Below are 17,062 nucleotides of genomic sequence, written 5' to 3'. Positions count from 1 at the left end.
CACGGATTTTAATGACTGTGGAATAATTATTTTGTTTAAGAAGACGTTTGTCAATTGTTGCATATTAGAAACTTCCCCCTTTCCAGTTATATTTATTATTACACAAAATATGCTGTCCTGCTGCCCACAAAGGTGAAGGCATTCTGCGCAGGACAGCTTAATTGCAAGAACATGATGTTGTACATGAATTCTGGGTCGTTGCTGTCTTGTGAAATATTTTACTTGCAGTTCTTTCCTCTACCACTCTCGAACACTTCTGAGGAATTATACTCCCGTTTGTGTTTACTAGCTGTTCAGTCAACGTCAACAATTCAGTACTTAGCATGCCCATAAATTACTAATTAGTTTCCTTCAGCACAATAACATTGTGGTCATTTCACTTGACCATGTAAACTGGTGCTTCAATTCGAGGTTTGTCAGATAAACCCTTTGGGGTTTCAGTTTGCACTCAGTATGTGAACATGCCTACATAAATATTTATTTGCCCACTTCACCCTGCTATGCACAGAAATCTTGAATCCAACTACACTGTTTGAAGTTAAAACACATTTATGAAGTGTGGGTGACTGCGAATGGGCCAACCAGTGCATTGTGCAGGTCAGAATGTGTGCGGCACAGCACCACTGGCAGAAAGAAAGACAGACAGCAACAGCAAACCACATACAGCAGAGAACTAAAGAAACCAGAAGTGAAATCATCCAAGTCACTGCAGCTCTCAGTTTATGATTAATAGACAGGAAGTCACAACACTAAACAGGAGAATCCATAAAAAGGAAGAGGGTATTTTGAAACAAAAAAATACCACTCCAAAACACCCAAATGTGACCTAATAATACTTAGCCCAATTCTTAGAGAAATACATTATGAAAATATCCCTGGGACAAGTCCTAGACATATTCTATAAACAATAACCATAACACAATTTTGATAATCTCCCAAGATACAATGGTCTTCAGCAGAGAACGTACTAATCAACAGCTCAAAGCCCGAATATTGATGAAAAACAAAACGTGCAGTCACGAGGACTCCATGCAGAGACTTGCATTACTTTGTTGCAATTGCTGGATCAAGACCTGTCCAACATACTCTAAATACTGTTTTTGTGGACTGGGCGCTTCAAGCTGCAACAGATGTACCCCATGCACTAAAATTTACTGTGTAGAAATTAAAGATGCTGTGAACAATTAAAGATGAAATATTTTGGCTATTAGTATAAAATCATATAAAATATCTAAGCAAAACAAAGCCAACAGCACAACGAAAAAAAAACCAAAAAAATCAGCTCTCACTTTGTGAACGAATAATATCTTTTCTGGAATCAAATGCTTCAGTAACCAGCACAAAGGTTGAATTTTGATGGGAGAGGCACAGCTGTCTTGCCTTCGTTCTGAAAGCAAGTGACCCAACTTTGGCAAGTGGGACCTGGGATGGAAAATTGCTGGCAGCAGCCAGTTATGAAGATGCTTGGTGGAACGGCATTCACGTTAAGGATTTCAGTCTGGCTGAAACATCAAAATGGCTATTCGGCTAATAGCTCTTAAAAGAAAGGCGAAGGAGATTGGCTAGGCAGCCATCCAGCTCCAGTGGCTGGGACGGTATCACTGAGTACCCTTGTATCCTCTTGACTGCCAAAGTGTAGTCAGGATAATAGACGGCAGGAAGGCAGAAGAAAGGAAGGAAAGAAAGAAGAAAAAAAGTGTCTGGACATTATTAGACAAACCAGAGTCTCCGAGAACAACATATTTTACGTGATGAGTGCCTCACTGTCTCACCTTTTCTGACGCTTTTTGCGAAGTGCTCGGCTCTTCCATTTCCAAGTGGCTGGAATCGGATAAAATGCTGGCTGCGGTAATGCTGTCGTCCGAATCCTCATTCTGAAGGGTTGCTCGCTGCTCAGAGCTTTTAGTTGGAGCGCTGTGTACTTTAACACCACTCCTTGAAAACAGGCTGCACAAGGGAAAGGGGACACAACAAAAATATGGAAATGTCATTGCATTCTAGACAAACTGTCAAAAAAATTAAACTAGAATGAAGGTATATTGATGATGAGAGTACCAGGAGTTTGATGTGTGCCACATTTGACCTGTGAGAAATTAATAGTGGCACACTCATACCGAGAGCTCGCATTACTAGTATTGAACATTGTTACATTGCCGAATAGTTAGGGAGTATATGAATAGGTTATAATGTTTGCATATTTGAATGGCACAAGAATCTGGGCTTTTTGCAATGTTATTCAACCTGCTATCAACCTCAATCTTATGAAAGGCAAAATGTGGATTTGAATACCCACAGGGTGGAAAATTTCCCCCAACCTGGCCACATGCTAATGTGTATATAATTTCTTCCTGAAAGCTGCAGTTTATTAAAAATAAAACGTAAAACAAAGTAACACCATTGATAATTGATAGAAAACTGTGCACAACACTTTGTAAGGTACGACAGTGAACTCTGAATGTGGCCTTCAGTATATTGGTACTGCAAACGTTAGGATTTCTATCCAGCAATTTGCATTTATATTGCATGATTAACATAGAAAATTTTCCAAAACTCCCAAAAGAAGTACAGCAGATGGCATGATAAAAAATTCCCACACTGAAAATCCTGATTGTTGGTATATTAGGCATTAAATAGTACAGGGAGCAAGAGCAGATGGCTGCTGAAATGTGAGATTGCACACTAATGCTGCAATGTTGAATGCCTGCACTTCGAGAATCACAATTAAGCCACGGAAGCCTAAATCACATCCATGTAACATCCACACTCATGTAAAGAGAAGATATCCCAGGAAGTGAATAAGTGTTTCCCTTCTCTTTCTTGGTTTCTATATAACAATAATCACATGTCACACTCCAGATCACTGCAAGGCACAACACAGCAACAAGGCACGGTTTTTTCTCTGAAACTCTAGATGGGTAGGTGGGGGAAAAATCTGACTTTGCTGAGTTCTGGTCAGTCCTTACCTATTGAACAGAAATATAAGATAATATCCCCAACTCAGGAAAAATTACCAAAAACAACTTTGAAGTCTTTACACATGTATGCACGACAACAAACACATACTTTCATGTCAACTTCCACATGGAAATATATTTGAGTTTTATAGACAATAGACAATAGGTGCTGGAGTCGGCCATTCGGCCCTTTGAGCCAGCACCACCATTCATTATGATCATGGCTGATCATCCACAATCAATATCCTGTTCCTGCCTTATCCCCATAACCCTTGATTTCACTATCTTTAAGAGCTCTGTCTATCTCTTTCTTGAAAGCATCCAGAGAGGTGGCCTCCACTGCCTTCTGGGGCAGGGCATTCCATATATCCACCACTCTCTGGGTGAAGAAGTTTTTCCTCAACTCTGTTCTAAATGGCCTTCCCCTTATTTTTAAACTATGTCCTCTGGTCCTGGAAACACCCATCAGCGGAAACATGCTTCCCGCCTCCACAGTGTCCAATCCCTTAATAATCTTATACGTCTCAATCAGATCCCCTCTCATCCTTCTAAACTCAAGTGTACACAAGTCCAGTCGCTCCAATCTTTCAACGTATGATAGTCCCGCCATTCCGGGAATTGATCTTGTGAACCTACGCTGCACTCCCTCAATAGCCAGAATGTCCTTCCTCAAATTGGGAGACCAAAACTGCACACAATACTCCAGGTGCGGTCTCACCAGGGCCCTGTACAGCTGCAGAAGGACCTCTTTGCTCTTATACTCAATTCCTCTTGTGATGAAGGCCAGCATGCTATTAGCTTTCTTCACTGCCTGCTGTACCTACATGCTTGCTTTCATTGTCTGACGTACAAGAACACCTAGATCTCGTTGTGCTTCCCCTTTACCTAACTTGACTCCACTGAGATAGTAATTTTGAGGTGGAGCTTCAAATGTGAGAAGCATGGCTGATAATTTTTCAACAGAAGATATTTCTGCTGCCTGCTGACCCACAAAGTGGAACACAAATCTGATTTTTCACTCAAAATTGTTAAACATTGCTAGTTTTCATTATGCAGGCCCACAAATATGCAAATTTAATTCACTGTAACACCTTTTTGGCTTACTTGTCTCTCAAACAAATTTATTCCGGCGAAATTTAGCCATGGTGCAGAAACTTCTCAGTGGATAAATGAGAATCGCTAGGCAATACCAAGCTCATCACAGGTCCACATTCTACAATCATGGTCATAGCAAAGAATCTCTATCAATCAGTCTACACGAGACACATGCACAAGGTGAGAATAACAGCACTACTCCTTGCATCGTCTCAAATTACTCAACCAGTTACTAAAAAATCTCACTCCAATGAAGCAATAATGACCACACATCAGATGTCTCTATTTGTCAAGGAACAGATGTACTTATCTTTCTGTCCATTCATCCAGGTAATAAAGGAAATAATGAGATATTTGCGGTGCTTAACATGGGATACTTACCAGCTGAGGCGTTTAAACACACTCTTTTTGGGCTTTGGCGGTTTCTCGAGTTCAGAGGAGCTGCAGGGTGGCAGATAAACATTTTCAGACAAGATTCATTTAAAAAGAATCAGATGCCTTTGTTCAATATTTTTATTATTAATGGCAAAATCAATCATTTACATAGAATTGAAATTGCATGAATGATAATTTTGTTTGCAAAAGGCACGTGTTTTCAGGCAGGAGAACACTGAACATTACTTTGACTAATGAGCGACAAAAGTTCTCACTGTAGGCACATCGATCTTTTCTGCTTTTTGAACAGGAGATCAAGACAATAAGAGTTCTGAAGAAATGTCACCAGACCTGAAAGAAAACTCTGCTTTCTTTTCACAGATGCTGCCAGACCCGCTGAATTTTTTCAGCAATTTCTCTTTGTGTTTTTGATTCCCAGCATCTGCGATTCCTTTGGGTAATTTTTTACCAAGACGATAACCCCCTCTTTTTGCAGAACACGTGGAATTGAACAAAATGCTCGAACTTCTACAGCAGGTACAGAAAAAATTAACAAGGACTGGGCTTGAAAAAAGTCAACTGGAAAACATGAGAATCAAACTTCCAGTGCCGAAGGTGATACAATAGGATGTAAAGTTATACAGGAGTTTCTCCGGGCCTCATCCACACTGTCATGTGAATGTACAGGCAATGTCAAGCAATGAAGGGTGGTCATGAATCAGTCACTTCAGGTGACTAAAACAGCACATGCCACATCTCGGAGATAGTAAAATGAAGGAGTATATCTCTTGACCAGACTTTCTGTTGCTGATATTTTCAGACAATCTGTCCGAAAATCAACCATACTATCCCAGACGTCCAAAAGAACTTTAAATATAACTTATGATCCATGGAAACTGAATTTTGGTAACATTTTGTAATTACTGTTACAATAAATACCATGTTTGAAGTTGGCCCAATACTGACTGTGCCACTGATTGAATTGACGATAATGCCAGGTGCTTGCTGCACATGGTCATCCGTAGCCTGAGGATGGGCTTAATCGTGAGCTTTGTTTTTCAAAGCAGGAATGTAAATTGATACATCAGGTACATTTTAAATAATTACTTCTGCCCACCAATTTATGAAGAAGCCAACTGTTTTCAAAAAATGTAATTATTACAAAGCCTGCTCTGTCAAAACAAAAAATTAGTTTCAGTGATCTATAATCTGGTTCCTTCATCAACTCTGGTCCAGCAATGGCAAAGTGGTTTTTTTTCAGTTGGAGATTATTTTTGGTTGCATTATTAAAAATATACTGTGGCTATTTTGAGATGAGGGAATGATGTTTTTAGGCAACCATTGAAAGATACTTTAAAATGCTGACCAATTGTGTAGGGTTATTGTTAATTTTATGTTAGTAATAGGATTATGTATTTGAAAAGAAATTGGAAGGAAATGAAACATTTCTCAAAACTGGTACAATTTACATCTGGATTTGTAGATGCACTCACAATAGGAGCTCTTGGACATGTTGCTAAAATTGGTCACTCATCAAGTTTTTTGCATTTTCCTGCAATCATTGGCTTAGTGGTAGTATACTCTGCACTATTATATACCAATAAAACGCATTTTGATGCAACACAACAGAATTGATTCATTGAGCAACTGACTTTATCCTCATAGGTCAGAATTCATTGTCAAAACTTTGAAACCAAGGAAAAGGAAGACAATAAACAATCTGGCAGCTCACTAGCATTAAACAGCAATTATAACTAGAGAAGATTTCACACACAACCCTTAACTGTTTTACCTGCACACTCCTACAATACCAGTTACGTACTCGCTATCCTCACTTAAGTATTGTTGCATAAAGAACAAGTCTAGAAAATTCTCGTTTGGACGAAGGGTGTATGATGAGCAAGCAAACTGCAGGGATTTGATACCCAAAATTATTTCATATTCCTGAAAGAACATAAATAAATAATGAGCTGTTAAGGCAAGTTTAAACTGCTATAATTGTTCCTGCTAAATCCGAGTCCATGGTATTTTGAACAGCATCAATAACTTTATTCAAAGTGCACAGTACATCATGTCACAAAAATATTTCTGCTTTGGAAATAAATGACACAAATGTGACTTTTCAAGGATAAATTTCTGTACAGATTATCCTGGATGGTTTCAGGACACTAATTCCCAAAACAGTGCTTCAAAGATGGATTATTTTTAAAAAAGATTCACTTAAGAACCATAAGCTGATTGAGGGTGAAGACAAGAAATGTTATGAAAGATCATTCATCCAAGCAAAAGGAAGTCTGCCAAGTACAAAATAAGTGGCTGATCTATAGTAACTGATACCAAGACAGACGGTGAAAATGTTGAGTTAATTTTTCAAGGTTGCACCACCATGAAATTGAATGGACCATGAGCAGCTCGAAGTTACTGGACTATTTTCTTTCAACCACAGTGGCTTCTTGGTTGAATCTTGTCACAATTTGACATGTAAAAAGGGGCAGACCTTTCTAAGTCAAACGCTGACAACATGTTACTGCCAAGTTGTAAAGTGCCAGCCAGTTTTCAACAGGTCAGTGAAAAGAAACACTTCGCTACATCCACATCAGCCACGACAAATGGCGGGCCATTTGACAGATTGCATTCCGAGCTGGTGAATTGGAGTCACACAGCGTTGGATGCCTATTTTGCCACCCAGCTGATTTTACATCACATGGCCCAGTTTGGCAAATTCAGCATCAGCTGATTCTGATCGGAACCAATTCTATTCATAGGGACCTCAAGTTACAGCTCTGTAAGCAAGAATTCATTGTTTGCCATAAGGTCAAATTCCTCTCAAATTCATATTGTCAGGTTGCCTGCTGAATGTTGCAGTACAAGGTGAAAATAGAATCTGAGTGGGTTTCCTCTGGGTGCTCTGGTTTCCTCCCAAGGTCCAAAGATGTTAGGTGGATTGCCCATGCTAAATTGCCCGTAGTGCCCAGGGATATTTAGCTTCAGTGAGTTAGACATGGGGAATGGGTCTGGGTGGGACCCTCTTCAGAGTGGCCCTATGAACTTGTTGGGCTGCATGGTCTGTTTCCACACTATAGGGATTTGATGATACCCTCAACAGTAGCCATGACAACAGGGATGTTTGAGAATTTGGTATTACCAAATTCAGAGATACGGAGCAAAACATACTGCCCAGTCAGTGAAAATCCAAACAGGTGCACTCCCTCAATTTCTGACATCCCATGACGAAATGATGCCTTTCATATGAAGGAAAATACTAATATGGAGAGATTGTTTATCCAGTGTCTTCAATAATGAAATAACTTCCATGACACTGAGATTATTTGAACAACATCTTCATTCACATAACGCCTAGCAAATCCTGTACATGGCTGTGACTGTTCAAAGGTAAATTGCAGCACATTAGCAGCGCAAAAGCAGGCTATTTGACTGAACTGCTCCATGCTGATCTATACACCTCTCCCACCTTGCTTCAAACTCTAAATATGCCGTTGTGTCCTTTCTGACATCTAACTTTCTCTCAAATACATCTGTGCTCATCCTCTCAACGAGTCCTGGTAGCAGCAGCTTCTGCATTCTGGCTGCTCTGAGCAACAAAGCATCTCCTTAATTCTTTATTGGATTTATTAGTGACCATATACATTTAGGATGCTGTTGGGGACTCCCCCTACACCCCCATCAAGCAAATAAAGCAGCACAAGATTGAAAAGCATGCTTTTCCCCTTTCATACAATTCCAAACATTTTGTACAGTGCAATTTTCAGTACTAACTTTTTGTCTCTTGTCAAAGTTGATCAAGCCATTCTGTAAGAGATAGACAAGGACAAAGAAAATTAATTCAAATGTACAAAGGTCAAACAGTACTACAAGATTATGAAATTTAAAAGATCAGAAGTAAAATACAAGCTCTGTAAACTTGGTTCCATTTTAGTATATCGTCAAAGGCCAATCACAAATGATCTGTCATACCACCAGGTCATATCTTGGACGCTACATAGAGCCCTTTGCTCCAGTCAAGTAGATCAGTACCAAGCTGAAGACATTCTCAGCTGTTCAACTGCTCAATAGGCAGTGACATCCAGGTAACCAATTTACCTGTACAGAATAAAAATGATGTGCAATTTATCCAACCTTTTGAAAAACTAAACCCGTATTCAATTAACTGCAAAGTGATTTGCATGTTCCTTTGTTTACAAGTTGTTTGATTCACAGCACAAAGCATCAAATTATTCTGATTGGGATTATTAATCAAACTCATTCATTTTTTTTATTGCTTTGATTCTCATCTACAAGCAGCTTGCAATGAAACCATAATAATAGCGCTCATCAGCAAATAAGGAATCCAAATCTTGTAAGAGAGACTTACTGAATGGTAATTCGGGAAAGCCGAATCCAGCGCTGAAAATTCTGTCAAGAAAGTTCCCAGGTACGGCACAATTCCCTGAACGATATCCTACAAAAAGAGAGGTGAATTTGTTTAATCCATTGTGAACTCATTGTCCTATTTCTCAAAATTACTACTCCATGTCTTATTTATTACCTTGATCATACAACTAAATCTATTTAGAATCAAAATTTAGGACTCAAAATTTTAGACAGTTATACAGTGGAATGCAAAGTTAGATCTATAAAGGCCAGGCAAGTTCAACGTTTGATCCCTCATCTGTGAACTGGAAACCAAACTCAATATTTGTGTAACCTCATCATTTGGAGATTGGAAATTTTCTACGTAATGTGCAATTTCGCTTGAAGATAAAAACAATTTACCTCACCAGATCTCCAAAACTTTGTCTCAACAAGTTTAAACGTCATTTTTTTCTAAACTCAAGAATATAATTCTTCTCAATGTCTTTTCATTACACACCTCTCTTACCCGAAGAAATAATTTAATGGTCTCAGATGGTGGGTTGGTTCAGAACCTAAGAGCCTAGGAGATACATCGAATTGGCAAATTGGAGCCAAAATTGGGTTTGTGGCAGGAAGTAAATGTGATTTTTGAAGGGCTTTTCGGTAACTTGATGCTTTCATCCAGCAGCATACCACAGGGTACAGTAATAGTTCTTACTGTGCGTACATTAATGTTGAAGACACGAAAGCTCCAAGTATGAACAGCCGGTTCACAGATGACACAAGAATTGGACGGTTGTAAACAGCAAAAAGCCTTAGTCTCTCGGGTTACACATATGGGCTGGTTAGAAGGCTTGAACAGAGGCAAATAGAATTCAATCCAGAAATGTGTGAGGTGAAGCATTTTGGGGGTCTAATAGGTCAGGAGAATATATGTTCAATGAGATAATAAGGTGTGGAGCTGGATGAACACAGCAGGCCAGGCAGCTTCAGAGGAGCAGGAAAGTTGATGTTTTGGGTCTGGATGACAGAGGATCAGAAGGACTTTGGTGTGTGCATAAACATATTCTTGAAGGCAGGAGGACCTGTGGATAAGTTGGTAAAATATTGGATACTTGCCTGAATATAACAGCAAAGGGGTAATGATGGAACTGTAAATAACATTAGTTGAGCCACAGCTGGAACAATGTGTGCCTCAAAACGAAGGCATTTTGCTACTTACTACCGCTCCAATTCTTGTGTCATCTGTGAACCTGCTGTTCACACTTGGAGCTTTTGTGTCTTGAACATTAATGTACACACAGCAAGAACTATTACGGTGCCCTGCACCACTGCCAAAGCACATTTGTGTAAGATGCTGAAAGATTCGCAAACCATGCACTGTAATTCACTGCATAATCTGGGAGAAAGCTTTATGGAAGTTATACAACTGTCCAATCATGAACTCACATTTTCCCCTGTATACTTACAGAATTTTGCACCACAAAAACAATCATCATGCAGAGCACACATTTTTGATTATAAAAGCAAACCTACTTTTAGATTCAATCTAGATCAGAAAAATATGTTGAAATTCTGTACAGTGCACCAATCACAACACACAATAAACAAAGTGTGACAGCAGGGCAGTAGAAATTCTGGGGCAAACATCTGGAAAGCAATGTAAAAAGATCGTTCACTGCAACTAGAACATTGAGCAGTTTGAAAAATGGAGTGTCTGTCAAACTGACAACATGCTAGCATGATTACTGCATTTCTCCCTCTTCAAATACCAGCTTAAAAGTGTTTCAATTCCATCTAAGAATGATTTCGAGAATAAGAAAACGTTGACTATTTTCTGAGCTGGACAACTAGTTTGGTAAAGTGGCACCAAAATATTTATATCTGACCAATTATTTTGTTATTTTGTCAAATTCAGGAGCAAAATGAGTGGACAAAGAGCACGATAAAAGGAGTGAGGAGGAATGGCTAGAAACTTGTCAGTTTTCGTCCAAGCTAGTTGAAACTAGATAGTTGATGTCTGAAATACTGAACAAAGAGATATGAATATCTCTCCATTCCTACGCAGCAAATAGTTCTTACTGCAGAGAACAATAAAAGGAAGACATGGTAATTGAGCAAAAAACACTTATGAGAACCAGTTAAATCTCTTAGTGTTTTGCCTTGGCTTTTATTAATTACAAGGCCCTTGAAGTGTACAAAGCAAAAGATAAAGAAATTGGCACATATCGCACTTTAGACATTGCTTCAGTTCAAATTTCCAAGATAATGAACACTGAGAAAGGTAATCTATGAAGGCTGCATCATTGCATCATAGACATTGCTTCAGTTCAAATTTCCAAGATAATGAACACTGAGAAAGATAATCTATGAAGGCTGCATCACTGCAGTATAACCAAATTAGATGTCGATTAAAATGTTAACTCCAATATCATCAGCAATTATAAGAATCATGACAAAACAATCTTGGAAGACTTGAGCCAAGCCAGACCACCTGGATTGCAATACATATACTCCTGTTGCAGTATTGATTGACAGAATCTGTATGCATTCAGTCACCAACTGAGTTCATTGCAGATATTTTACTAGAAACTATTGATCATGCCCTGAATATAGTCACACTGGGCCAAGTGCAACACCTTACCTCCATCAGCAGCTCTCTACTTGCAATAAAGTTATCTTCTTCATTGTTTGAAAGGTCTTCAAATGTTATCTTACTGCTCCTAGTCAAGAGAATGAGACAAATTACTCTTGACAGAATAGAGTCAAGAAAACAAACAGCTGATACGGAATCTGACAAATGAGCAAGTAATACAGAGAGTGAACGGCAGTGAAGCATTTTTACAATAAGTATAGGTATTTTCACCAAATTGTTCAGAAATGTTTTGGCAATCTCTGGGGCAGGTAGAACTTGAACCCTGATTGTTTCAACCCAGGGATGGGGATACTGCCATTGTGCCGCAAAAGCTCTTGAGTGCAGTCGTTTTCGTGAATCTCATTGCAGCAAGAGAGATTTCATTCCCAAGCTGCCTACAAAAAACAACCATGATCAAATGGTCTGAGGCACACGAACATAAACTACAGGTGTGCACTTCAAAGTGTTATAGAGTGCTTTCTTGGGAGATTAAAATAATTGTTGTCTTTGTATTTTAGCATCCCATACAAACCTCCGCCTTATATCACCCCATCACAGCATATCCACAGGAAACTGTGTTACGTTACATCCAACAGCAGATCAGTTTTGGAACACGATAGTTAAATATTTCAAGTTGCCAAACAGTTTTCTTTTTCCACTTAAACAAATTAACTCTTCGCTCCTTCGTGAAAGAATGAAAGATTCTGCCAATTAGCCAATTGTTAGGATTGCACTGTAGTGCCTCTGGTAATCCTGTTAATGCACCGAGCGTGTGAAGATCACTTGTGCAAGTAAACCTGGAGGTCAAACCTGCAATTTCCTACCTCATATTTATTAAATAAATATTAGAAGGCTCTTTCTGAACAATGACTTACTTTGACACGGCTGCCCAAGTCTTCTTCAAATTGAACACACTATTCGATTGCAATGCCGTGGTAATTGCATGCACTGACGAGAAATTCTGCAAAGTCCTACATTCCTGTCAGAGTAAAAAAGCCGTGAGTTCTGTGGAAAAAGCAGTGACTCCCCATTACCCAACGCCTCAGACTTTTTAAAAAGGTTCTATCAGAAAAATGTTAGCTGAGAAAATAACAGCATTAACAAACAAACTTTTTGAGGGAAAGAATTCCATGATTCTTGGCAACTCAAACCTTGATATTAGTTTTGTATCCCTCTGAGACAACCTTTTCAGTTCACTTGCTGACAGCCTGTGACTGATTAGATATGATTACTGACACCAAAGGGGAGCTTAAAATGAGTAGGATTGAGACATGGACATCTGAGTGGTAGAAGTAGCGAAGGTAGGGGGCTGGACGCGGGGTAATCATCTTTGTTATATCCATCACATTTAGCTCATAAATGAATGATAGGTTGTATTATCTGACAGAATAGGAGGGCAGGACCAGTCACGTGAGATACTCATTCGAGGGAAAACAGACAAATCAGGAAATTGGGTCTACTTTTATGAATCACTACGTTATTGATACTGAGTTAACTAATCTTACCTAGATTAGCAGCTGAATGTCCTTCATCTGTTTCCACCCCCCCCCCGCCAACCTGTTGGAGGCAGGGAGAAAACTGGATCAAATCAAACCTCCCAAATGTGTACTTTGGGGTGTGGTGGAGACGAGGAGGAAGCCTGCGAGTGTTTGTTATCAGGTCTCAAAGCCACTTCTGCTTGGGGAGGAAGGCCAGGGAGGGGCAGGGTGATCACACCATTTGGGATTTCTTTGAAGGTGCGTCAATTGGCATAATCATAAGAGCCTTATCTGATTAAGGCCAGCAGGTAGGTTCTCCAGCCCAGAGTCTTCCGGCTTCAGGGAAATAAAGCTGCTGCAGTAAAATGGAAGTAACGGAGGGCACTTCAACATGGAAGCCACTCCTTGCCAACTATTGTAAAAACGCAAAATCAGAACTAGAAAAGTCAGCCAAGTGATCAAAGTAAGGTGGTGATTCCTCTTCAGAATAGCCTTTGATAGCACCAGTGTATATGTCAGCAACTCTTTCATCCATGTCTACTACTGGGAGTCAACCTACATTCGGTTGAACTGCTCCATATTGTAAAACTGGAGACAGACTTTCAAATCCCCATCAAGGTCCCATTAATGCCTCAAGACTCTAAACGAGTCAAAACTGATGCAGGCAGTGTTGCCAAGACCCAAACCAGACTTCTCTAAATTAGCTGGCAACAGAATTATTGTGAACTTTCATTTCAAACCTTACGAATGAATGAATATTTTGTTGTCACGTGTATACGGGAAAATACATTGAAAGTACAGTTTTGTTGCAAAATCCAGTGCAATTTTGGATTATAAAATCAGTAAGAATCAATTACTTCCTTTACTTAATTAGTTAATTACTCGGTTCCTATCCTGATCCTTTCCAAATATACGAGTGGGAATGCCACATGTTGGCGACAAGTACAAACCTGGCATCAGATCTGACAGCCCTTCCTCACTCTTGTCCCGATTGCTGACTAACATGCTGAGACAAATTCCTTTGGCAAACACATAAGAAACAGACAACCAGGCAAGTTACTGGAGGGCCATCATGTGGGCACACAGAATGCAGAACATTGGGAATAAAATGTACACTGTTTCGTAAACTGACTACAGCTTGGAAGGGAGGCAAATAACACTATGTAATGCCCAATAACTAACTTCATTTTTGAAGGGCCAGTAAAAATCTGAAATCAGTTTGCCTTTTTTATCCACATAAATATTTTTGATTAGAAAAAATACATTAATATTTCAATGCAACTGTAAACTGAGGCAAGAACTATTAGCAGCCAGCACTACAGAAATTATGAATGCTAGGATTTTCCATGAAGCATTCAACTCTTATTCAGAAAAGTATTCTGCTCGCCAATTCAAGAGGCTTTCAAACCTTGGACATATCAACACATAGTGTTCATGGCTTGCTCTCTTCCACCATGGTTGTTTCATGCACTGTGGACTTTAACATGTCACAAAGGCTAAAAACCAATAATGAATAGTGTACCTGGGCAACATCAACCCATTTCTCAATGATTTTAGCCGTGTGCCGTGGTTTCAGCTGTTGAGGTCTTAATATGGTGCTGGTGACACATTTTGTAACATTATTGAACTGTGTAATGGTGGCCTGGACGGTTGATACCAGATGCTGTTTTGCTTCCTTCCCTCGTTGAGACCAGATGGACCCTAAACATTGGCTGGGCACAAGTTTCCGAAAAAGATCCTGATCAAAAATAAAAAGGAAACAAAGGTTAAAGGTGTCAGTCATGCCATGTTTTAAGCAATGAACGACAAACAAGATTTGTCCATCCATGGGTACATTCGTCCTGCTAGTTTGCAATTGTACATTAAAACTGCATGCTATATTGTCAACGACTGGCTACATAATACTCACATTGATGCACAAGGGCACATTGGCTATTCAGACAGATCAAAACCCTCGAATTTTCAGTCATCTGCTTCCTATTTGTAGGTTAGATTTAAAATCACCAGTTATCTCCACCCAACTCCGACTGTTGGCTCCACGCACACCATCAATGCACGGCTCTGCTGGCAATAGTCACTGCTACAGATGCTCAGCCCTGGTGGCCCACAGGTTAGACAGGCTGGGCATCAGTATAGCGGCCCTGCATCATGTCTACTTCTCGCACCAAGGCAGGTTGACAGAACACAATGGCAGCCTGGCCCTCTGTTGGTTCAACAGATCTCAATGTCGACACTTCCCCACTGTTGGTTTCATGCTGAACACGAATATTGCCAAACGTCCAAGCTTGTCAACTGGCCATTCAGGTTGCATAATGTCCTTCTGTCTCCCTCTTCAAGATGAGCAACTCCCATCAACAATTATGCCCCAACAGTGAAAGTCAACACAACCGGCAAATAGTTCCTTCAGATCCCCGTAAACTCATTCAGAATGGAGAAATTTGTCAGTCTCATCACTTTCAAAGCCAGAGTTGGCTGTGACAGGTTGGAATAGAATGGAATGCTCAGAAACCATCCAGTGGGAAACTGTTGCATGTTTCTGCAAGCATGGTGGGCTCTCACTTTTAACAGTCTGATCACATCACAATGATGTCATCGATCATTTTCGGCAAGGAATAGCTAAGGCTAACCCTGCTGCCTCGACAGTAAACTACAAAATAAAACTCCTGCTGTTTAATGCTTCAGCCCCCTGGACCTGTGCGGTAAAGGAAAAAAAAAGAACTGGCAATGAGGATCAAAAAAACCGCTTTGAGATTCATCAGGTCAAACCACTGATTTGAAAAAAGACTCACAGCCCTCACTGCAGATCTCTATGATTCAACAAAAGAAAAGCAGCTATATTCCTCGACAGACACCCAATGAGGTTGCTTTCCACCAAAAATGGCTGTTGTCATCATTATGTCACATGATTAGACTCTAAGTGCCAGTCGGTATATACATACACATATGCAACAGAAACTGCAGTGAAAACAGACAGTTACCTTTGGAACTCTGTGCAGAAAAGCAGCTGCCCCTTAACAAACTGAGATAACAAAGTGTGGAGCTGGAGGAACACAGCAGGCCAAGCAGCATCTTAGGAGCAACTGTGCTCACCCAGCTCTGCACTTTGTTATCTCGGGTTCTTCAGCATCTGCAGTTCCCATTACCTCTTATCCCATAACCAAAACCTACTTTTGACAAAGTGGTCACTTCCAGATGAGATCGCTGCACCCCTGTTCTGAACACTAACATATGCTTGGGATTTTTGAGACCTAGAGGACTACTTACATTCTAGAGTCACACCCAATGCTGACATACAGACCACTGAACTTCCACTTCAAGCCTAAGCCTATGATCAGACTTTGACATAACTCAAATTTTGATTCAGCAACTACGAGTCTCATTTTTTAGAGGTAGACATCAAGCCACCTTGCAGACGAGACTGGAATACCCCGTGGCTGATTCCACTCCAGAAGATTCTGGGAAAACAACAAAATTGCCATACTGGATACTTCAAACAAAATCAGTGGACTCTTGAAGAAACAGTGACTGTTATGATGAAACAATTAAACTTTTACCCTGAAATACTATTCATTTTGTAAAGGTTCAACACTAAGTTACAAAGGATTTTCAGTGCTCTCTCGGGTCACTTATTTCACATGACGTTCATTCAAAACAAATGACAAGTGCTGAAGTTTTAGTTGGCAGGTATTTCAAGCGAGATACTGAAGTTACACGTCAAACAACACATTTTAACATCTTGGAAGACTGCATTTTGAAGGGAATTCAGTTATAACGACTGGTGGAGCAGTAATAGCATTAAACAATACAGAGAGATTCAGATGCCTACTGCTGACTGAAATATCTTATTCAGAATGACTGGGCCCCAGATTCCTGTTTACTCACAGCATCCATAAAAGTTAGCTGCTCTGCAATGAAGCGTGATGGGTAGGACAGGAGCTTTTCATCAACTTGTTCGATGGTTTGGTCGTGTTCTTCTCCAATATAGAATCTAACTCTTCTACGGTAGCCTTCTGTGCAAGTGAAGATAGACATTTATTTTGTGCACAAAGTTCACATTGCTCTAAAATATCTCACAAACTTCTGACTAGAAGTCATGCATTGGTTTACAATAGTTATCTAATATTCATACTTCTAAATCTAGATTTGGTGAAATTAAATATTGCACTGAAATC

General features: G+C 39.8%; 1 protein-coding gene across 6 annotated transcripts in view; it reads right to left on the bottom strand.

Annotated features, from left to right (window-relative positions):
• Positions 1–1,824: 1,824 nt before the first annotated feature.
• LOC125450231 (ral guanine nucleotide dissociation stimulator-like 1) overlaps positions 1,825–17,062 on the bottom strand; it is a 52,450-nt gene continuing 37,212 nt past the window's right edge. For all 6 annotated transcript variants that reach the window (XM_059649566.1, XM_059649567.1, XM_059649568.1 and 3 more), the window contains 8 exons: positions 16,773–16,900; positions 14,413–14,628; positions 12,288–12,391; positions 11,422–11,500; positions 8,797–8,883; positions 8,202–8,234; positions 4,431–4,490; positions 1,825–1,947 (listed from right to left, as the gene is read on the bottom strand). In XM_059649566.1, the coding sequence (XP_059505549.1) occupies positions 4,482–4,490; positions 8,202–8,234; positions 8,797–8,883; positions 11,422–11,500; positions 12,288–12,391; positions 14,413–14,628; positions 16,773–16,900 (656 nt within the window). In that variant the 3' untranslated portion in view covers positions 1,825–1,947; positions 4,431–4,481. The remainder of the gene's footprint in view (positions 1,948–4,430; positions 4,491–8,201; positions 8,235–8,796; positions 8,884–11,421; positions 11,501–12,287; positions 12,392–14,412; positions 14,629–16,772; positions 16,901–17,062) is intronic.

The sequence above is a fragment of the Stegostoma tigrinum genome, chromosome 11 (genome assembly GCF_030684315.1).
Source record: "Stegostoma tigrinum isolate sSteTig4 chromosome 11, sSteTig4.hap1, whole genome shotgun sequence".
NCBI lineage: Eukaryota > Metazoa > Chordata > Chondrichthyes > Orectolobiformes > Stegostomatidae > Stegostoma > Stegostoma tigrinum.
Note: the sequence above shows the minus strand (reverse complement) of the source record. Positions and strands in the feature narration are given on the sequence as shown.